Raw genomic sequence first — 23,270 nt, 5'->3', positions numbered from 1 at the left:
GGACCCCTGCACTCTTGCTGTGCTCGTGTGCATCCTTTGTCCCCTCACGGTCGGTCGGTTGTGACGCCTTCTCTGCCTGGTGCAGCTTACACTGATAGGAATTTACTGAGAGCTGGCCTAGCCACGCCTCTTGTCCGGCCATGCCTCTCGTCTGCCCTCCTGTGGCTGGACACCTGCTCCGTGTGAGCAAGTGCATATCCTGATAGTTGCTTCTCAGCGTGCACCTCTCACCTTCCACTCTGCTTCCTGCTGTGGAGCTTGGGTACCAGTCAGGAAACCTGACAGCCCCTCCTCAGCCCCGTGTGGCCTAATGCTCCTTCCTGGAGGAGGGGAGGCCTCATCAGAGCCTCTCAAGTCTGGGAGCTGCACCTGGGCTCCCCATTCGTGCCTCGACTCATCCTGAGGCTCCCCTTCCTGTGGGGACGGGCTGCTCCCATCAGTGCGCTGTGTGCCCAGTCACTGTCCCGCCTCATGTCTTCCTTTTTGTGTTCTCTTTCCCCTGGCTTGGTCTCTGACTCACACAGCCCCTGTGGCCAGTCTTCTTTCTTTAATCACTGTGTTGTCATGACTGCACACTTCGCTTCCCCGTCCACCCATCTACAGAACTCTGCAGCCTGGTTCCCCATGTGCCTCCCAGGGATAGTGCTTCCCAAGGAATGAGAGATCTTCAGGGACAGGGCTGTCCAATGTCAGGCACCCTTGTCACTCACTGCCCAGTGGCCTCCCCTCCTCCCTCCGTGGTCATCCTTTCCTGTCCATGCTCTAGACATGTGCTCCCCAAGTGCATGGGCTCTGGCTGTGGACTCAGCTGGCCTGGTTTTCCAAACCCACTTCTTCTCTGTGGTTAGAAGTCAGCTTGCAGCAGAAGACTCAGGTCAGTGTGTGGAATTCCTGCCTTGTGCTCTAGGTGGACAATTGAATAATTCCCGTTTTATAGTAGGTGCTTAAGAAATGTCCACTGATGAAACTGAAAATGTGTTTCCAGAAATCGATTGCTCTAGCAAAGTGGCATTAGTCTTAGAAAGTAAGATCATATTTCTTCTGAAAACTGAGCGTGGATCCATTGCACATCCATTGATCAGGAAAGTGTCTATTAAGAAAAAACAGGCAGAGGTTCTTTTATGAGGGGGACAGTAGGAGACACCATGCCCAGCTCACATACCTGGCCCTCACCACCTTGTTCCCTCGTGACAGACTATTCATGCCCATTCCTTCCTGCTCGGTGCATCCTGGCTCCTGGCCTTGTCTGCATCGATGCCCTCTTCTAGGGCGTCCGTCTTCTAGGGGGTCCATCTTACCGTTGGCAGTACTTGACAGACTTACTGCTCATAGGACCTTGTTTACCCTGAGCTTTCTGTTCTGACTCTGTCTTTAACACGGGACCTCTGGTGCACGGCAGCTTCGTTCTGCAGGGTGTTTGGGAAGCGGGTTGCCATCCCTTTATGCAAAGGTGCTTCTGTGTGAGTTTGAACTGCCAGACTTTGGGTTAGCCACCAAAATGTTCAGTCTTAAGTGTAAGTGATCATCGTACAAGGCCACTAATAACATCTTAGCTCTTAGTTTATTTGTTTGCTTGTTTAGAATGATGCTTGGGAGAGTTCCAGTACCTATTTTGAACTCTTTATGAAAAATCAAATTTCTCCTTTCGAGGCTAGGATTTTAAAGCTCCATCTCATATACTTTGGGCACGTGGCCAGAAGGGACCAATCCTTGGAGAAGGACATTATGCTTGGAAAGGTGGAGTGAGAGCGCAGGAGACCCTGGGTGAGATGGATTGATACGGTAACTGGTGCAGTGAGGGGTGGTGTGTTGGAGTCCCTGAGACTGGTCCAGGACAGGGAGGCTTCAGAGCTGTTCTACATAAGGTTGCACTGGCGCCAGAGCACTACCTGATGTTGTGAACGAGAGAGAGGAGATGCTAGGAAGGGACTTCTCTCAGTAAGAGAGAAGAGGAAGCACTGAGCTAGTCTGGGAGCTCTGGCGGCCTGGTGGTAAGGAGTCCACTGTTAGTGCCTCAGGGCAGCTTTTAAAGCTACAGAGAGTGAAGAAAGAATATATGACTGGACACAGTGTGCTCCTCTCGAGTTGCTCAGCACCCCGAGGAGAGGACGATAGGGTGGGGCCCATAGGCTGTGCGTCTTCAGGAGGCCTGGACATGTACCCTGTGATGCTGGGAGCCGCGTCCTCAGCCACCTCTCTGGGCCCGGCAGCAAGATGTCGTGTGTCTATCTCTCCCCAGGAGGAGCCTCCAAAGTGACCTCTTGGCATGGTGGATTCCAGGGGTGGACGGTGGTGTGGATTCCTGGGTGGACGGTGGTGTGGATTCCAGGGTGGACGGTGGGATCTGGATGATTGTCTGGATTCCTGGGTGGGCGTGGCATGTGATGGTTCTGTGGACTCCTGGGATGGATATGGGATGTGGATGATTGGATTCCTGGGTGGACGTGGGGAATTCTGTTTTGCTTCTTCTAGTGGGACTGTCATTAGTCATAGTGACTCCAGGTGACCCCTGGAGTTTCCTAGGTTGCAGTATCTATAGAGAAGGACACAGTGCTTGGTAAAGGAGCGTGTCCATGAGCGAGATGCAGCTCCTGGAGGAGAGTTGACACAGGCTCAGACATCGCAGTGAGGGGATGGTGGCACCCTGCCTTTCTCTCAGCTGTCGGGGCTCCATGCTGTGTTCGGAGCCGGCTCCACAGTACCAGACAACAGCCTCACACCCAACAGCCAGCTCCTGACAATGACACTGACCTCCCCGCAGCACCTGACACCCACAGTCTTGTGAGGAGCACCTGGAGGTGGCCTGTGGGCCTGACCTCCCACCTGAGCGCTCAGCCTTCCGCCAGCAGGCATCCTTGACCTGGGACAGTGCCCTCACAGAGATGCAGTGAAGGATACATTTGACAAACAGTGTTCTTGACCCCTGGCCAGAACCCAGCCCACCCCACTGCTGTTGAGGTGATTCTGGCTTGTGGTGACCCTGCCGCGTAGAGCTGCTCATGGAGTTAGCAGTTCCTGCTGGGGTGGTGCGCAGGCCAGCAGCTCGCACCCACCGGCTCTTCTGTGGAGGAAGAGAAGTCATGCCCCCATCCGCCAGTGAAGATTTATGACCTTTACCAGCGGCGAGTCCCCGTGAGTGGAGGCGGGCGCGAGGGCAGTGTGGGGAGGAGCTTGGAGTGCTGCTGCCCAGGACATTCGGCAACCTCTTTGTACAAACCATTTCTCTGACTTGGTGTGTTAGGCCTGGGAGTTGCCCAGGGCTCTGAGCACCCGCTCTGTCCTCTGTGCTTGGTGCGCGTGTGTCAGCTCGCCCTCTGCCAGGCTCACGACCAGGCGTCGGTCGGCTGGCTGCTCCTCGTGCACGTTTCCACCGCTTCTCTGGCTCAGTAAGTAGTTGCTGAGTTACGTCACTGGTGACTGTGCTCAGTGTTTGGATCTGACTTGATTTGGTTCACTGCTGATTGCCTGCTGTGTATACAAATGGTAGCTAATAGAAACCTTTCTCTAGAGACATCTTTTCTACTGTTTCAACAAACACTACTTGAATTTAACTAGACGTAGACTTAGCTACAAGATTTGAGTATCTTCCAGTGAAAGAACCAGTTCTTCCATTTTATAGTAATTTTACAAATTTATTGAACAATGTTAGTATTTCCCCACTAATCTAATTTTCTTCATGTTTAAATATCTATCATCAAGCAGTACACATTTGTTAAAGAAAATTAAATACATATCAGCAGAAGTCTTAATTTAATGTGTTTTGATGGATTTAAATTTTTATTTGATTATATTGGGTGAGTTCAAAGAACTTTATGATGAAAAATCCTCTGAAGAGTTGGATGTAATCTTTGTTTAAAAATAAAATTCTTAAAAATTGCTTTTTCCCCCCTGTAAGAGCTGCATGCACACATAGACTTTGCTTCTGATTTATGCTTGTCAGAACCACAGTCAGGCTCCACAGGTTCCATGCAGTTTTTCCTTCTGTTGTGTCCCGTCAACCTTCTGGGTAAATCTGGAAGGGAGCTGGTTGACCCAAGGGCTGGGCCATCTCCTGGGGACAGAGGACCGCTCCGCTGGGCGCCCTGTTCAGGTTGGGGCACAGGGACCGCTGCCTCCTGCCCTTCTTCTGCCCTCTCCTGCTGTTTGCTCTGTTTTCCACCTTTTTCCTGTGGCCTCCTCCAGGGAAAGCCGCCTCCTTTCTCACCTCGCTTCCTCACTGTAACAGAGCTGCACTGAGAGTGGGGCCACCCCTGAGACCACAGGCCAGGTCCCCCTTCCTCACTAGGATAGTGTTGCCCTGAGGGCGGGGGCACCCCCAGACCTCAGGGCCGGCCCCTCTTCCTCACTGTAGCAGTGTTGCACTGAGTAGAGGGGTACCCCTCAGACCTCAGGGGAGCCCTACTTTTCTGCTGGTCAGCAAGGAATAGACTCTCTGTGAGGCATATGTCCCCAGGAGCAGGCTTGGCCCGAGCAAGGGGGTGACCCACTTTCAGTACTTGGAATTGCATCCTTCCAGAAAATGAAATTTGAAGTCTGGTGCTGATTTATCCTTGTAGAAACGAGAGAAGGAGCCCGGCTCCTAATCTGTGAAAGGAAGAGAGGACAGTCTACTTGCTTAAAGAGCCACTCCCTAGGAAACCCCGTTGGGCAGTTGTCTGTCCTGTATGGTCATCAGGGGTCAGAATCCCCGCATCAGCCACAGCAGCAGTGAGAGGCGGCGCTGTCTCTGGTGCTAGATGGGCCTGTCTGGGTATGGACAGCCGCCCGCGGAGCCCTGGCTTTAATACGTGCTTCAGCAAAGTCCACGTTCATTTTTACTGCATGCACTCGCCAGGTATTTTGGTAAGAAAACTTAATTGAGTGGTACTAGGGTTTTTATCAGAACAAAGTAAGTGTGGCTGCTAAATTCCTTTTTTTGCATTCCTGATAACTATTCCCCTTAAGTCACTGTATGTATTTGCAAAATTAGCAACTGATTAGGAATTAGAGCATTTAAAACATTCTTTAAAATCCAATACATAGGAATTATTTGTATGAACTAAGTAACTTTTCTGTATTCCGGTGATTGTTTAATGTATTCAGCTCTGTGGTTTCTCAGTTTTTGTTTTGTTTTTAAATTTGTCTACGAGGTGAGTGTTCTTTAGAAGCGTGAAGCCCTGGCTTTGAGAAGCCCGTGTCAGAGACCACTTAATTGGTTTTAATCTTTTTGTTCCCTTCTTCAGAGAACCTTGACTTTTTCCTTAGGTTGAATATGTCTTGTCTGAGAGTTGTTTTAGGAGATACTTTGGGTTTTTTAATGGAACATTTATCTTTTTTTTTTTCTTTTATTTTTTAAAATGCTTATTATTAAATGTTAAAAAACCCAACTTCCCAAAACAGTTTCAACTCAAATGTATTTTGTTGTGCAGAACCGGTGAGGTTTCAAGTGATTTCACACACTGATGTTTCTGAATTAGGAATTCACAGAATAACGAGTTCTGCTCATTTCGGTTCTCCACAAAGGTTTGTTGTCTGAGCTTAAAATAAGACCGCGGCTGCCAATTCGTGCAGCGTGCGTTAACTGTTTATCTAGTTGAAGTGCACGTCTGTATCTCTCGCTTCTCGTCAACCTGAGAAATCTGCATGCCGCACACAGCAGCCATCTTCTTTTATACTTTATTAAATATCTGTCAATTATAAATATCAAGGTTTTACATTAATGTCAAGATAGTACATCAAAAATTCATGGAATATGTGACTTTTTCCGAGGGTATTTAATACTTAATGCGTTTGTGTCATTTTTCTTTGCAGAGGTATTGACAGTCTTTATTACGTGTTTGTTAGGGAGGCTTCATTTCATCAAGGGACTGTGAAGAGAGACTGAACGCTAAATCAATTTTTTTAAAAACCAGAATATTGTTCATTTCCCCCATCTTGAAATGCTTTTAATCCATAGGTTTTATTTACATTTCTTCTTGATTTATTTTTCTTTTACATGAGTGATAGTTCACGACAGAACTTTAATAAGGATCAAATATGCTGACTGGGGGGGTTTTTAATTTCCTTAAGCATAGCCACCAGACCCATGCAATATGGTAAATTCTTCAAAATGTCATACTTACATATTTAGCAATATTGCGCCTTTTTATTGAAGCCAAACAAACAGTTTTAGATATTAATCTTTCCCAAGCATGGTGATTATTTTGTACAAGGCACAGTATCACTGTGTCTCCTACAGAACCCGCCTTTGGACGGAAAAGGAGTGGGGAAAGGGTCTGTGCCGGGCTGTCTGGCTCGGCGTGCCAAGCAGGACTTCTTTTCAGGAGTAAGCTCCCGAACGCGTCTGCTTCTGGACTGGAGCAGTTGTTTGCTTCTCCATCTTCTTCAGATGCTTATTGTGCTCAAGAAACATCAAACATTTAAAAAGGAAACAACTCACGAAAAAAGTAAACATAGAAACCCCCAAACTGAAAGACCAAACCTGAAACTGTGACATCTCTGTCCGGTCTCTAAACCAGAATTTGTCGGGGAGGGGCCTTTGGGATGTGGGCCATGTGCCTGGTCTCTGACCGGTGGGCTGAGCAGCTCTGCGGGGACCCTCCACACCCGTCCAGGGTGCACCTGGGTCTAGGGTAGCAGTGACCACATCACGCCTACAGATACGTGCTTTCTGTTGTACATTTTTATTTTTTAAAGAACTAGTAGGTGGCAGCGTGTCATGATAACAAAGCAATTTTGTCTCGTTTTGAGACTTGCAGTTAAGGCCATGGGAGGAGTTTTCAGGTAACTTCTGATCAGTACTACCATTTTTGGAGGGTGTGCCTTTAACACTCCCTTCTTCGATATGGGTAAAAGGCTTGGCATTTAGAAAATAGTAGCCATCCTCATCCTGTCCAGAGCTTAGAGAAGAAAAAAAAATATTTAGGGAGGGACTTTGCTTATCCTTGTGCATTTTTACCAGGTTGTATGGGAACACGTGTGTTGAAAATGAAGTATGTTGTATGTATAAATAATGATTCTCTATTTGACCACTTCAGGGTCTTTGTAAAACTCTTCTCGAACAGTTTGCAGAGCTTGGGTAGACTGGAAACCACGCAGGGTGGTGTAAAGCTGACCCACAGGGAGTAGCCGTGCGTTTCGCAGGTGACCGCAGGCTGGTCCCGGGGCCTCGTCCTGGACGCGTCCTCCGCCGCGCGGCCAGTAGGTGGCGATAGCGTCACAGTCGTGAGCAGTCGGAAGGCGAGCCGCCAGTGTCACATTCACTGCACTGTTAAGTGCGTGTTTCTATGGAAGAATTAAGTAAAGTGTGCACACCCAATTTTTCTGAGCTGATAAGAGTGACTATTTCTAACAGGCTCTGCAAATGTTACATAACTCCACAACCAAAATCCTTCTCAAAATTCATCTGAAGGGCGCATGTCTGGTTTTTTCTTGAGCTTTCTTTACGGCTTCATCAGACAGGGAGCATACCGTAGGGGCTGGGTAAGAAACGGAAATGTGCAGGCAGGAGTGAAGTGTCCCTGCACCTGGTCCCTTGTGGGGCTGGGGGGGTGCCCTGGTTACCTGGGTAGGGCCACGGCTGAGGTGTTCAGTTAGAGATCTCTGAGCAGTGCAAGGTTCTTCCTGAAGTCGTTCTGATGTGCAGCAGGCCAATTGAGAACCAGATTTGTTTATTTTTTTTGGCAAATTTTTAGTGTGTACGAAATTGGAATTTACCAATGATCTCATGCTGGCATCCACAGTTTTAAGTAGATGAGAAACATTTTAAAATAGCAGAGTTTTCTCACTTCCTGACCATTTGGGAAGAGGTGGAACTTGCAATGTTCCCAGGTAGTCAGATAATCGGGAGTTTCATTATTCCTTATGGAAAGAAAATTTCAGCACTAACGCTTCTTTCAGGTCCCAAAGTCCCTGTAGATTCCTCTGTACCCTCACATACGGTCTGAGGAGAGAAGGGTTCTTACTTGGTGCATGTATTGCTTTTGAGGACAGACCCACACAGCGTGCACCTGCTGGGGGCCCTCCTCCCAATCAGGGCAGGGAGAGGGGACCTGGGTTTCCATCCTGGGATAGTTGACTGTGGTATTGATTTAGGAGGGGAGTGTCCCACATAGGTTTGCCCGATTTCCCTGTAAAAGCTTAACAATGTTCTAGGACAGTGTCTTATTTTACTTACTCAAAACTCCATCTCCACTAGTTTCATTTTTTTGATCACAAACCTCCATTTCAGAGAGTCTGTGAGCCAGGTTTAGATTTTTACTTTTATTCCAAAGAATTAGAACCGGGCTCCGGATTAGGAGGAAACATGGCATGTGAGCCGTTGCCCACTTGCAGACCTTGGTGGTCTGTCATCTGCCCAGGGTTGGGTCTAACTGGCTGACGGTGTGAGCCTCGGCCCCTCGTCCCCACAGCCTTGTGCCCAGCGCCAGTGAGCCCTTTCCGGGAGGGCAGTGGAGGGCAGTGGGCTGCTGGTGTGTCATGAGTGAGGCACACCCAGGGCTGGTTAGCGGCCTGCACATGCACCCAACCGCTGCGTCCCAGTCTCAGAAAAGCCATTTGTTCATTTGATCACTTACTGCAATCTGTCTGTCAGCCTGTAATTGAAATGAAGATTAAAATTACACTGCTACCGCTTTTAATTTCTTAATCGAGACAAAGTTTTGAAGTGCTTGAAAGGTCTAAGGTGGGGGCGTTGTGAAGACAGAACATGAAATGTTTAACATTTTCTGCTAAGTGTGAAATTTGGGTATTTTTATCAACTGTGCTTTTTCCTTTTGTCCAGGGTGTGGAGTGGAAGTTGTAAAATTGAACTAGTCTATTGATCTTTATTTTCCCTTTATCTTATTTCCTGGGAAAGTGTCTTTCATAATTTCACAGAAGTGGGTTTTTCTGGATTTTCTGTGCTGCAGCCACTTCGTCCGTGGCCCCTACTCACTTGCACTTGAGTTGCTGCCCAGGCGGGAAGTTTAATGAGAGACACAGGAGCTGAACCTTTAAAGCCAAACTGGCAGACCTTTAATGGTTTCCTCTGTTGCTGGAAGAGATTTCGTGTCCCCCACATGGTTCAGCACCTCCCATCCCAGGCCCCTGTCCCTCTGCGTCCCACAGCCTCAACCTGGGCGTGCTCACCCTCTGGAAGGGTCCGCCCTGTGTTGTTTTTGTATGATGCGGGTGGGTTCCAGCGTGGAGATATGAAGAAGCAGATTGATGGCGGCTCCTGGGCACAACAAATGAAGCTGACAGTGATGTACGAGAGCCTAATGGCGTGATGATCCTCCGCGCGGGCGGGACGCCTCCCGCTTCGTTTGGCTCTTGTTAGGATGTGTTAGCAGCTAAATAATGCAATTCTGCTGACTGATTCGTTTCCCCGTTTTTCTCACCTCTGCTTTCTCAAACTTGGAATTCCCAGACCCACCCTCATGCCAACAAGCTGCCCTTGAAGGACTCGTTTACATATGAGGACTACAGGTTGGTGGGCTGTGCGTGTGTGTGCCCCGTGTCCCCTGGAGGTTGGCTTGGGGGTCCACATGGGGTCTGGGAAGGGAGGGAGAAGTGACCCGCTGGGACTGTTTATGGCACAGAACAGCAGTGGCCTTTCTGAAGTGACAGTGGATGACTATTGGCATTTTAATAGCCATGTGGAGATTGCCATTGACCTGCAGTACGGGAGACTCATTGAGTGGCCAAATGATACTTGAGACGAACATTTGTACGAGGTGGTTATGAGAATCCCTCCCCCACTTTTTCTTTTAATGTAAACTAGTATAAAATAAGGACTTCTTTGTGAACAGAATGCTTTAATTCACTGCACAAAGTGAGGAAAACTCTTTCTGCAGCATATCTGCAGTTCTCAGGGGACCGGGGAGAGGCCCAGCACTGCTTTCCCTGTAGGGTGGGGGTAGGTGGGCATGGGGGGTGTGCAGCAAGCCAGTTTTTGGGTAGAGATGGGAGAGTCCACTGTGTGTGGGGGGGGGCGGGCAGAGGGTGTGGGCCAAGGAGGACGCAGAAGAGCTGAGCACCCCACCATTGGTTGTCCCAGCGCCCCCCCATCGGCACTCGCGGATGTCCTAGGCTCACTTTCCTGCTTCTCCCGTGCTCCTCTCCGACTTTAAATCACCCCAGCTTTAATCGTCAGTCATGACAAAGGCCAAGTGTGGACCTGTGGGCCTTAGGAGAAGGGTGTGTAGATCAGAGAGCAGTCAGACCTGGTTCCTGCTGTTTCTCACGAAAATAAGCTGTGTTGTGTGACCGTCGTTCACCTCTGTTCCTTGTTACAGGTGGGCCGTGTCCTCTGTTATGACGAGACAGAACCAGATTCCCACCGAGGATGGCTCCCGGGTGACCCTTGCCCTGATCCCTCTGTGGGACATGTGCAACCACACCAGTGGCCTGGTAGGTGTCCACCACACAGGGCGTGGTCTGGGCTGTGACTGCTGTGCTCTAGGAGGGCTATGCCACCGACCCCTGCTATGTCTCCCCTCACTTCTTGTCCCCAAACGAGAGCCCACCAAGCCGTACACCCTGCTCATCTCCCTCAGACCTCAGACAGAAGCCGAAACGTCTCTTGGACTATTAATACTGCAGGTTGGGAACTTGACTCTTGGTCAGCTTTCAAAACCACGGTCAGCAGCATTTCTTTGCTAAGCTAGATTCAAGCTCAAGATTTTTTTTTTTTATCTTATTGTACACAAACTGAATTCTTTTTCTTGTTTTCAAAATAGCAGTTTATTGACAAGTCTGACTTCCTTTCCTGTCTGTGTTCCTCAGTTTCTTCTTGGCTGGAGTCTCTCCAGCTAACCCACTCCTGAGTTGCATGCCCCTCTCCTGCTCTCTAGCTCACTCATGGGCCTGGCTCCTGCCCACGAACACGGGAGTCACCTGGGCAACAAAGCTCAGAAAAATACTGTTTTTAAAAATATTACACTAATATCCTGGTTGCATATGTTTCCACTTTTATCAATGCAAGTTTTCTTTGTTATTATTCACAGTATTAAAGAGAGAAAGTAACACTGTGAATGAGCATCTTAACATCTAATTCTAGAAAAAACCCAGAACACACGAGATATGGGCCAGCGTTTAAGAACGAACATGTCAAACCCACGGGAACCATCTGCACATGTTCACAGTTGGCCCTCAAATCTGGAAGGTGTTGAGATCACAGGGAGAAGGGACAGTCCATGTTTATAATGACGTTTTCATGTTAACCTCGTCACCCTTCATTTGATAAAAGATTGAAGTTTGGAGATTTTCCAGACACTGTTTAATATCTGACTATAATCTTTGTTTCTTTTTTAAAGTAACACTGTACTGTGTTTGTGGTGAAAGTTTATGTAGCAAGGTAGCTTCCCACTTGTCCGTTTCCACGTGGATTGTTGGTGACATCCGCACCAGCTCTCTTCCTCGGGCTGTTTGTTCCGTTTTCCTTTCCTCCTTGCGTCTTCTCTTTGGGGTAATTGTGGCCTTTTCATCTCACACTCACAGTGCTTATGAAGGCACCCAGCCAGCAGGGCACTGGGTTGTGTGACCCCGGGCCAGGCTCACGTCTGAGTCTGTCAGAATGACAGTCTTAGGGCAGTCACTGTCCTCTGGTGTTCGGTTTGATTGGCTTTTGTTTTTTGTTTTTACTCTCTCAGAAGAATTACTCAGGACTTTTGAGTTCTGCACCATTTCCTCGTGTCTCTCTGGGACCATGTGCTCTGGTCAGGTTAGGACGGTCTGGGTGTTAGTGGGCACCACCTAGTTCTTGTCGGCATGGGGGTGATGTGGACGCACCTCTTCTCTGAGCGTCGATCACCTTACTGTCTTGGTTCTGGCAAGTAAGAGACCTCTTAGAAGTCTGAGAACCTGTGCGTGGTCACCTGGCACCCCTCGCTCCTCTGAGACGTGGATTGTGGGGTTTTGTCATCTAAACGGCTTTAAGCCAGTTCACTGAGTTCTTCTTAGACTGTGACCCTGAGCTTTCCAACCCAGAAAACCAGCTTTAAGAAGTGTGCAGTCCCTGGTTGATGGTCCAGTGGCTTGGTGCTAGTGGCCCTGCAGGAGAAAGCCATGCAGCAGACGCTCGTGCAACATGCTGCCTCTGAAAGGCACTGCAGGGCCGGTGCCGGTCGTTTCTGGCTCACACGGCAGCAACAGACACTTGTAAACGTCCATGGTGCAGTGGCCTGAGCACTGGAAAGCTTGCTCGTTTCAGCTCACCAGAAAAGGAGATGGATTTACGGCCTCTGTGCAGATTTACACCCGCAGAAACCCTGGGGGCCGCTCTGCTCTGCCCTGGAGGGGGCTGTGAGTAGGAAGTGACGCAGGGGCACATGCTTTGGTTTTGGGTGTTTAGCGAGGCCTCTGTCTGTTCCCACCTGGACTGCAGTCTCTTCTGAGTCTACCAGTTAGATTGGTTTCCTGACTTGACTGAACGTTAGGATCGTCAGTGTTCAGCAGCTTCACAGGACGGATGTGAGGCATTTCCTCCCGTGGAGATGTGTGAGCCTCAGACTCCAAATCGAGGCCCACTGTGAGCTGGAAGCCCCTCAATGGTACTGAGCTCTGGTTTCCATGTAAATGATGCACTTTTTTGGTCCATCTTACAAATAAAGTTATTTTGTCTCAAGATAAAGATACTGGATCGATGACGACCAACGCTAGACCTTCCTGCCTCGGCCCCCGCCCTGGCCCTGGCCCTGGCCGTCCCGCCCTCGAGGCCTCCTTCCTCCTACTTCACAACACCCCCGGCCAACTGCTTGCTGTTACCATTCTCACATTTGACAGAAATTTTGTCTAGGAGAATTTGAGAAGTTCTATTTTGTATATTGCACATGTTAACAATTAATTTTTTCTTAAAAGAAAAAATGAGGTGCTTGAAGTGAAGGCTCAGCTTTTCAGACAGTCTCTCTCTTACATGCGTCTCCTGCCGCTCATGCTCTCATTGTCTGTCTATCCAGACTGTCACTGAGGGAGTAGGTAGAAATTTGTAACCCAGCAACGCTGTCTGCCTCCGACAGTGTCCCCAGCCTGGGTGCCATCCAGTCAGTACCACGGCCCCAATCCCAGAGCTGCGAGGACTGGGGCGTGCCGCCTGGTGCCCAGCCGCCCAGACACACCGCCCGGTGCAGTAGTGAGGTCTGGGCCCGAGGAGAGAACCCATCTCTCTGTTTTCATGATTTGTCCAAATTCCCGTACCTCACAGATCTCCCCTCAAGGACTGTTCTGCTTGTAGGGGTTAGAGGTCCCCAGATGCCTTCCCTGGCGGGTGCATTGGTTAAGTGCTCTGCTGTGAACTGAGTGGTCAGCGGTTTGAAGCAAGCAGTCAGTCTGTCTGAGAAGGAGAAGGCTGTGGGCTTCTGTGCAGATCCGCAGGCTTGGGAACCGCGGGCACTCTGTTCTCGTTTGGTATTAGCTCCCTGGGTGACGCACAGTGAGTGCTCAGCTGCCAACGGAAAGGTTGGTGGTTTGAGTCCACCGGAAGCTGTAGGTGATCTGCTTGGGAAAGTCAACCCCTGAAGCCCCGTGGACACTATGCCACTCCCCCGAGGCCACTCTAGTCCTTAAGAAAACCTGTCTCACGACCAGCCTGCATTTGAATAGCTGCCTCTCCTTGCCTGCCAGCCTGAAAAGGTGTCAGGAAATGCAGGCCGAAGCAAGTGAGGCTGTTTCCACGGTCTTCTGCTGGAGTGTGAATAGTATAGAGGCTGAGACGAGGGAGAGTGCTGAGGTGGGAAGAGGTGTGCCAGGCCGTGGCAGTAGTGCCTGCGACCAGCACGAGGGGGCGTGTGTGAGCACTGGCTCAGCGTGTGCAGACCTGGCCCCGCTTCTGGTTCTAGGGAGGAAGGAGGAATTGTCCATACTGAACTGGACCACAGGCTGCACGGAAGAAGCAAGACAGGGTGCAGGAGGGGCCTGGGGACTTCTCCGTGGTGCCTGTAAGGGAATCTTGTCCCCAAGCACCTTTAACCCTTGCAGAACCTTCAGTGCCTTCCTCCTCTCTGCTCTTGAGAAGTTGCAGGCTTCTAAGCTGCCATTCCTCTCACAGCTTCAGATTCAAGGCTGACTTCAGCAAACCACCACTACCTCTTCCGTCTAAGTCTATCCCTTGCAGAACGACAGGTTTCCTCAGAGGACACAACACCCATCGGGATGTGGGGGCCTGGCCGGAGCTCCTAATCGGAAGCCGGCAGCGGAGCCCACCTGCTGCTCTGTAAGAAGCGGACAGGCAGGCAGCTGCAAGTAAACACCGATTAGCTTTCTGAGGCTGAGTCTCTAGGGAGTGACGGGGATTGAACTGGTGACCTTGCTGTGAGTGACCCTGTAAGTTAGGCACTACGCCACCAGGGCTTTCTGGACAAGCTTGGAATCCCTGGGGGCAGTTCCACACTGTCCTGTGGGGCTGCTATGAGTCAGAATCACCTCACAGGCAGTGGGCTCAGGGGTCCGCATTACAAAGTCTGTCAGGCTTTGGCAATCTGAAAATTAGACAGAACCACCCCAAACCATGGTACCTGCTTTATGCTCCCCCTCTTCCTCACAGGCCTCGAGCAACTTAACCTCAGTTCCCCTCTCTCAGGGGGCCAGCACCTCCCTCCACAGCAGCTGTGCCCCCTGAAAGTGACTGTGCGGGGCACAGGGCCAGTCAGCTGGGTGAACGCAGGGGCTTGCGTGTGCTTACCTGCCCACCTGGCTGACAGGGTCTTCCCTCCCGTCAGAGCATGCACGCTTGTTTATGTTTTTAATAGTTTCCACATTTTATTTGATGAGCTTGCGTTACCTCATTTACCCCCCTCCTGGTGATGGAGTTCATGCGACACCCAGAGAAAGTACAAAGGAGACAGCAGGGACTCAGCTCTCACTGCGTACAGCTCACGTGTGTGTGTACACGCACACCACGCCTGCGTGCCTGTGAGTCACACTTTTTCCTGTTTACTTACATGGAGATGAGACTAGAGCGTGCCCTGTGGGCCCCTGCTGCTGGGTGCGTCCTGGTGGGCGTGCACGCGGAGGACGCCCCGCGAGCGTGTCACAGAGCTTCACTGTCCGTGCTGCGTAATACTACGTGGCGACTGCTCTGCGTGCTCACTCGTCAGGTGCAGGAACGCGTTTGGCAGGGCCCCACTTGGGAGGTGACAGGCGCAGCCTCGGAGCCTCTGACTTGCACACGACGGGCGCCCGGCATCTTCACGTGAGGCTGCTGCTGGCAGCTGAAGTCTGGACGTTTTCCGAAGCTACTAGAGTCGAATGTTTAAACGCCTGTAACCATGTCCCCCACAGATAGAACAGCATTCCCCCTCCAACTTAGATTTCTTCACTCCTCCTCTGCCTCGTCTCCTCCCCCAACTTCACTCCTTCTTCCTCCCCAAACTCCTGCCGTTCCTCCTCCCCAATGTCTGCTCCCTCCTCCCTAACCACCTCCTCCCCTGATTTCACTCCTCCCTCTTCCCTAACCACCTCTTCCTCTAATGACTGCCCCCTCCTCTCCAACCTCCTCCTCCCCGACTTCACTCCTCCCTCCTCCCTAATCTTCTCCTCCCTGACTTGACTCCTCCCTCCTCCCTGACCTCCTCTTCTAATGACTTCTCCCTCCTCCCCAACCTCCTCCTCCCCGACTTCACTCCTCCCTCCTCCCTAACCTTCTCCCCCCTCCTCCCTAACCTCCTCTTCTAATGACTTCTCCCTCCTCCCCAACCTCCTCCTCCCCGACTTCACTCCTCCCCAACTTTACTCCTTCTGCTCACTTAATCCTCTTCCCCCTTCTTCCTTGTCTGTCTCCTTCCAGAGAGCATCATACTGGGGGTTTGTGGGAAATGGTAATCCTTTGCTCCCTACTTTACTGTCAGGTGATGAGTTTGGGTCAGAAAAGTGACCCAGATGTTGGGTGGGAACTTGATAAAGCTGATTTTAACCCCCGTCTGGTGTTCACGCTACCTTGCAAGGAGCGTGTGCTGGAACGCAGGCTTGCTTGCGGCTCCTCTGTGCTGTGACCGTTCCCCTGATACAGCTGTGGTTTAGAGTGAGGAAGTCTGTGGACTCCCATATGCTCCTCACTGGTCGGGAGTGTGGATGGCCTACACATGCCATTCGGTCTGAGGTGTGGGGTTCAAGGCCCATGTTCCCAGCCTTCTATCCCACTGTGCCTCTCCGTGAACCCTGGGTCCAGCCTGCTGGAGCCCCTGTGACACCCTGCAGCTGCCCAGGTCTTTTGGTCCCTTCATATAGTGGTCCTAGGCCGTAGATGAGCATCACAGGAATTCGGACAGGCTGAGTGTGGTGGCGCCTGCCGGGCAGGTCTGAGAAGGGCCTGCTGGGGGGGGGGGGGCTGTCCTTCCCCCAGGGCCTCCCGTGTTGGTGAATTGCTCTGTGTGAGCACGTGAGCGCAGCTGTGGAGTGTGGGGGCACCTTTGCGTCTAGTGACTGAGGGACGGGCATGTTGACCTGTGATTGAGTCCTCTCTCCCCTAGATCACCACTGGCTACAACCTGGAGGATGACCGCTGCGAGTGTGTGGCCCTGCAGGACTTCAGGGCCGGGGAGCAGGTGCGTGTCCTACGTGTGGCAGGCGAGCCCTCCCTTCAAGGCCTTGCCTTGGGCGGGTTCTCGAAGGTCTTCCTTGGGGATGCCTGTGTCCCAGGGCCTGCCCTGAATCCTCAACCTGGGGTAAACAATGCTGTGTGCGGGCCCAAGAGAAAAAGATTTCAGCGCACTTATGTGCACATTGGGCCCACGGTTTGTAGCACTGTCAGCTGAGAAGATGTTTTGCAGTGCGGCACAAGGCTAGGTGTTGAGGTGCACAGGCGACAGGGCTTGGTCTCTACTGATGAGCACTGTGTCTACTGCGAGGCGGTGCACATGGGGCCGAAGTGTAGGACAGTCGGGGCCCAGGCCATCTGTCTCCTTCCCTTCAACCTGTGAACTGTTAGCGTGGGAGCAGGGTGAAGCTGACAGTGGGTGTCTGTGGAGACCTGTGTTCTGTACCACACAAACAAGCGTCCAGTAAAGAACACACGATCAACACAGACCGATGGCCAGTCTCCCCCCGACCTAGTGTGCTGCCCTGTCAGACTGCCTGCAAGCTCCTGCTGGTGCTCGACTGAGCGCTGGCTTTCGGGCGGCCGTGCCTGTCCAGGCGTGAGGGAGGAGGGTGGGCAATGTGGAGGCCCCACCTTCGTGTAGTAGCTGGTTTGTCCCTTGAAGACTTGGACCTTGAGGAAGGGCATCCGAGAGCCCACAGCCACCGCCTTGTGGTGCAAGAGGGGTGTTTGGGAAGGAGAGGACATGGCACACTTTGCTGAAATGTCCCTCGACACAGGGGCCCTGGCAGTGCAGTGTGATAAGTGTTGTGCTGCTCACCAGAGCTCAGTGCTTTGAGTCCACCAGCTGGTCCAGGGGAGAAAAATGAGGCTGTTTTCCTCCCGGAAAGACTTCCAGCTTCGGAACCTCGATGGAGGGTCATGGAACTGGAGCTGACCAGAGGGCAGTGGGTTTGGCTTTGGGGTCTGACCATGCCACAGCATGTAGCATTGGGTTCCTCGGTGTCACTGTCACGTGTGTAAAGGCCCATTCAGCTAGTGAGAACTACCCCTTTGCGGGCTGTTTTATAAGAATGAGTGCTGACGTGTCTCATGTTCCTTTATTTTTTCTCTGCCGCATCGCAGATTTACATTTTTTATGGCACTCGATCAAATGCAGAGTTTGTGATCCACAGTGGTTTTTTCTTTGACAATAATTCACACGACAGAGTGAAAATAAAGCTCGGCGTGAGTAAAAGCGACAGGCTGTACGCTATGAAGGCCGAGGTCCTGGCCCGCGCCGGCATCCCCACGTAAGTACCCCCGCCCCGCTGTGAGCAGGGCGCTGCTGTGTTCACACAACTAGGTAGTCTCAGCCCCTCTCCCTGGCCACACAGCAGGAAGGCTGTTGGATAAGCCTGACTTTCATGGGCCCCTGGTGAGTGCCGGAGCTGGGGGCTGAACCCCACATTCCCGTCAAGGAGCCCTTGGTGGCTGACGCCTTCACCTGGCAAAGGTGGCCTGGACCAGTCTGCTCCACTCTGCCCCTCGCCACCCTTCCTGTCTAATGAACCGTGCTCCTTGGGGACTGTGAGCATCTCTGGTGACTTCCTTGCAGATTTTCTTGCATTTGAGGTGCAAAATGATAAAGAAGGCAAGAATGATGATTTATCCTCCCTCCGGGGATTAGAGGAACCGTTCTTAATGAAAATGGATTATCTAGACCTTTTTTATTGAACTTGTCAATATTTGATTAATGATTAAAATGTGAACTCAACATAAATTATCGTTACTGTTTTTTTGAGAACCATGGGCACGTTTAATTCTCTTAACGGCTTCAGTGCTGCCCGAGATGAAAGCCATCAACTGAGCAGGGCCTGCTGGGTGGGTGTGTGGCCGCTGCCGAGGCGGGGGTGCTGCTGCCTGCGTCCTGTGTGGACTGGTGCTCACACGCCCTGGCCTGGGTGAGGGAAGGACAGGCTGGGCTGGGCTCCCCTTGAGCCGGCCATGCGGCCAGGGTGAGGGGCTGGCGGTGGCCCCCTGGTGACCCCTCTTCCCTGCTCTCACCAGCTCCAGCGTGTTCGCGCTGCACTCCACAGAGCCGCCCATCTCCGCCCAGCTCCTGGCCTTCCTCCGTGTCTTCTGCATGACCGAAGGTGAGTCACTCCAGGCATGGCGGTGTTGTGGGGCCTGGGACTTGAGATTGAAGGGGAGGAGGAGGGTGGCTTACCGTGAAGCACTTTGTGGAAGGAGATGTGATGTGGCCTCTTCTACGTCCGTGTGTCTCTTACCCAAGACTGGCAGCTTCTACCCAGTAGTTCACGTCCGTGTTACCCAGACAAGGACCTTGGTGGCCCTGTGAGAGCATGCGGCCGCAGTCGGGCCCGTGGACCCGCCCCACAGCAGCTCTGCAGCCAACCAGGACGTCCCCAGCACGCTTAGCATCCTGTTGTGTCAGTAGCGCAGTGACCACACGTGTGGGCAGGGCTCTGCAGGTCTGCAGCCTCCTCATCCACGTCCAGAAACTGCGAAATCTGCCCCCCTGTCGGTCAGGGTTTCCTGACACAGGTTGGTTCCATTGTGGCAATGTCTTCACTTGCCAGCCTGAACAGGACTCCTCCAAAGCCCCTGGTCTGCAGTTTCATCTTTTAGTTTATTGTGTATGTGCATGTGTGTAGATGTGTGTTGTTGCCATAAGTTGCTGAAGGCCTGGGCAGAGTGGACTAGGGGAGAGGGAGAGCAGACGAGTTTAGGCACGTACCTGTGTTCACGTGCATGTGTGCGGTGCTGTGTGAACGCCCTCAAGTCCTGGGGGAGCGGCAGTGCATCCTTGATGACTTCCACAGACCAGCATGCTCGGGGGGCACTGTTGGGCCCTCGGGAGAGGCCAGATCTGGTCCCACAGTTGGCCTCGTTGGGGGCTGCCGGCTGCAGGGTCAGTGCTGCCCAGGGCTGGGCCAGCATTGTGAAGGTGGAGATGGACTTCGTCCCGTGTGCACAGCCCCGCGGTGCAGGCAGGGTGTGTGTGCCGGTGTCCCATGGCCGTGCGTCCTCAGTTCAGTGTCAGGAATGAGCTCAGGTGGGCAGGGGCCTTTCTGCGTCTCCGACAGACAGACTTGAATGAGCCTGCTCTTACACTCAGGGTGCACTGAGGACCGCTGACGGTCCCACGTCGCCATGTCTGTGGGGTACCACCACTCCCTGTGCAAACTGTGCTTCCCTGGGAGCCCGTCAGCCTGGAGGGCACAGGTGCTGCAGTCCACAGCAGGTTCAGGGATGGCCGAGGCCAAGGAGGCTGGCTCAGGACTCAGACGGCCCCCAGCTGTCAACGTCTGTATTGCAGAGAACTGATTTCTGGATGAGGGTGTGGAGGGAATGGGGTTCGGATTAGATCTGCGACTCCTGGCTGTTTGGGCATGACTGGGAGAAGCACAGCGGAGACAGGCCAGGCTGAAGAGTGTGACCTGGTCTGTCTGCCTTCCTCTGAAGTGACCAGATGCTCCCTGGGTGCGGAGGGCAGCAGGGCAGCCTCGCATGGGACAGAGGGGACCTGCTTCAAGGAGCCCCAGGCGAGACGGGGGGACCTGCTAGATCTGGCCTCCAGAAATGGACTCTGCTCGAGGTGCAGCCCAGTGTCACGGTGATGTGACGTCCCATCAGCACATGGTGCTCTGCCAGAGGCGGGAACGAGTCCAGTCTTGCTCCTGATGGCAAGCACGAAGGGACGTAGACCCCCACCTGCCCTTCCAGCCCTGCAGCTGTGCCCTCGCCAGTGAGGAAGAGCCGTGGTTGAGTGTCCGGCTGCATTCCCACCTCCACTCTGCTCTTCAGGGAACTCCATCTGAGGACTCACAGCTAAACCTCCTGAACTGTCACCTGCGCTTTTGCTAACAAATACGACTGAGTGCGCCTCTTTTCTGAATGCCGGACTCGCTTATATTTTCTTTTTAAAAAGCTACTTGATTCATTCTGGGCCTGAGGATTCTCTTTAGTCAGAGAAAGACAGTTTGTGTTGAGACACTCCGTGCATTCTTTGAGCTCTCTGACGAGTTCGGATAGAAGTGAGCCGTCCGTGCGGTGAACTGTAAACAGTGGCAGCTCTGGGTCCTTCTGCTCGGAGGGGCCTGGCTCCTGGCTGCACAGCAAGGGAAGGTGAGGACCTCTTGGTTCTTTGGAGAAAATGTGCTGGGAGCATTGGCTGAACTCTTTCCCCCCACCTCTCTTCTTTAGCTTATTGGCAGGTAGTTGAACTGTTCAGTCATGTTCCTGTTTAAATGAGGCCCATAGGCCGGGGTTTCCCCTTCGAAGAGTTTGGTAGGCGACTTTCTTATTTCTTCCTTGTTAGATGAGGCCTTTCTTGTTAGAGGCTGCGTGTTCTGGGCTGACCACTAAGCACCCAGCAGATTGACGTTGAGAAGGATTACTACGTGGCTGGGATTGGGTGTGTGTTCTGTTTATGTCATCAGCCTTGATGTCTTTCCATGCTTGGTGGACTGAGCCCACAGCTAGGGAGAGGGGTCTTTCACCGCAGGGAGTGTACCCCCGCTAGGTCACGTGCCCCAGTGTCCTGGGACATTCTCACGGACTCTCCTTCCCCTCGTAAAGCCGACGGGAAATGGAGGCCTGTGCTGGCGCTTGCTCAGGATTCCAGCCAAGGGCTCTGCGGCTCTCCCCTCCGCAGACACTGTCCATAACACCGCACTCAGAACTCTGCAGACGGGCTGGTGGGACTTGGCATGACTGGGAGACACTTGCAGTGGCTGGCGCGTTCAGATGGGCCTCGCCGCCCTTGCCCCCTGACATGATGCTGTGTCCCTTACAGAAGAGCTGAAGGAGCATTTGCTGGGAGACAGTGCCATTGATAGAATCTTCACCTTGGGCAACTCGGAATTCCCCGTCAGCTGGGACAACGAGGTCAAGCTTTGGACGTTTCTTGAAGACAGAGCTTCGCTGCTTCTGAAAACGTACAAAACGACAATTGAGGTGATCACAGGGAGCCTGGGGGCCAGTGCCGCTGCTCCTGCCCTGATGCTGTCAGCAGGAGGGCTTCCCAAATAGCGGTGGCTGCAAGCCTCTAGAAAATCATTGCAATCTTGATGGTTTTTATTCAACACGTTAGTATTTTCCTACTTACAATTTTTCCAAAAAACCTGCTACTATTGAGTCGGTTGTGATGGAGTCACAGTGACCCCATAGGACATAGCGGATTGCCCCGCAGAACACCCACGTCCGTCATCTTTGCAGAAGCTGGCGGGCTGCCACCCCCTCTCCTCTGGAGCATCTTGAGTTTAAACCACTGACCTTGTGGTTAGCAGCCGAGCTCACCTTCAGGGTTCCTTCTTAAGATGTTTTTGCTTAACCTCAGAAAGGTCTAATATCAAGGCGTTTTTCATTAGGATTGTAGGATTTTTCATTTAGATTTTTCTAGTTCATATGATGCAACAGCATAACTTCGTATTTGTGCTTTCAAAGCTTACCATTGGACTACCTCTGTCCCATCCGTCCATTTGTCTGCCCATCTGTCCATCCACTCTTCTACCCCCCTCCATCCTTCCATCCCCGTCTACTGTCGCCTGTCCATCTGCTCGTCCGTCCCATCCTCCTGTCCGTTTTCTCTCTGTCCCCTCATATCCATTCCCCGTCCAGATGCAGTGCTGACCTGTCTGTGCCCACCAGCAAGGTGTTGTCACATGCACTGGGACAGCGTTTGATTAGCTTTCGTCTCTGTTTTCTCCTTATAGCAATTTCCTATAAAGAAAGATGCCACTTACACACAATTAGGACCCCTTTAAACATCCTGTTTGGTGTAGGTGTGGAGTCAGGTGGTCACATGTGAGGCCTGCCCAGCCCCCTGGGAGTCCCCTTGCACCTTGGCCCCGCTGCCCTGCCTCCTTCCTCCAGCCATGCTGCGGGAGGGTCTGACAGTGCATCCCCTTCTTCTCCAGGAGGACAGGGCCTTCCTGAAGGCCCACACCCTCTCCACCCGGGCCACCATGGCCATCAAGCTGCGCCTCGGGGAGAAGGAGATCCTGGAGAAGGCCGTGAGGAGCGCTGTGGCGAGCCGGGAGCACTTCCACCGCCAGACGCAGGCGCGGGCCCCGCTGCCCCGCTACGAGGAGAGCGCCCTGGGGCTGCTGGAGGGCAGCGTCGGGGCCTCGGGGCTGCCCCTGGTCCTGCGGAGCCTGGACGGGGAGCGTGGCGCGCAGGAGGCCCTGAGCCTCAACGAGGCCGTCGCCAGAGCCAAGACAGCCGAGAACGGGCTGCTCAATGGGGACAGCCCTGTGCCCAATGGGGCCGGAGCCCAGGACGGGAACTCGAGCCCAGAGGAGACTCAGAGAAGGTCTGAGGATGCCAAAGAACCCACCACGGCCGGAACCGGCTCCCAGCTCTGAACTGGAGCCATGGACTGTCTGTGGCCTGGTCTGCCCACTGACGTTCTTTCTGCAGAGAGGAAAAGGTGTTTTTGCTGCTTTCTATAAAAATCAGTTTTTTAAGTTATTAAAGAGATGTAGCTTCCCTTTGGATTAAAGTTGCCATCTTGCTTGTGGACAGCACATGCCCCACAGCCATAGCGAGGGGACAGGTGCCAGAGAAGGCCAGGGCCTGTGGGCACGTGGACCTTGGTCCCGGGCTGGTCCACGCCTGGCCGCCTTCTGCGAGCCAAGGGGGTTTGGTGGCAAGTTGCGGGGTGCACAGCAGGAAGTGAGGTGGAGGTGGAGAGACCTCTGAGTCTAGGCTAAATCTCTTATTTTTTTTTTCCTCCCTCTTAAAAAAATTTAACATCCCAGTACCAAAAAAA

At 52.3% G+C, this 23,270-nt stretch overlaps 1 protein-coding gene across 1 annotated transcript in view; it reads left to right on the top strand.

The window, feature by feature from the left end:
- SETD3 (SET domain containing 3) overlaps positions 1-22,863 on the top strand; it is a 65,595-nt gene extending 42,732 nt beyond the window's left edge. Inside the window, exons 6-12 of the mRNA XM_006879167.1 lie at positions 9,389-9,447; positions 10,257-10,371; positions 16,425-16,499; positions 17,618-17,784; positions 18,542-18,627; positions 21,294-21,454; positions 22,417-22,863. Coding sequence (XP_006879229.1) covers positions 9,389-9,447; positions 10,257-10,371; positions 16,425-16,499; positions 17,618-17,784; positions 18,542-18,627; positions 21,294-21,454; positions 22,417-22,863 — 1,110 coding nt within the window. The remainder of the gene's footprint in view (positions 1-9,388; positions 9,448-10,256; positions 10,372-16,424; positions 16,500-17,617; positions 17,785-18,541; positions 18,628-21,293; positions 21,455-22,416) is intronic.
- The last annotated feature ends 407 nt before the right edge of the window (positions 22,864-23,270 follow it).

Source organism: Elephantulus edwardii, unplaced genomic scaffold (genome assembly GCF_000299155.1).
Source record: "Elephantulus edwardii isolate Elephantulus edwardi_28Jun2011 unplaced genomic scaffold, EleEdw1.0 scaffold00002, whole genome shotgun sequence".
Lineage (NCBI taxonomy): Eukaryota > Metazoa > Chordata > Mammalia > Macroscelidea > Macroscelididae > Elephantulus > Elephantulus edwardii.
Note: the sequence above shows the minus strand (reverse complement) of the source record. Positions and strands in the feature narration are given on the sequence as shown.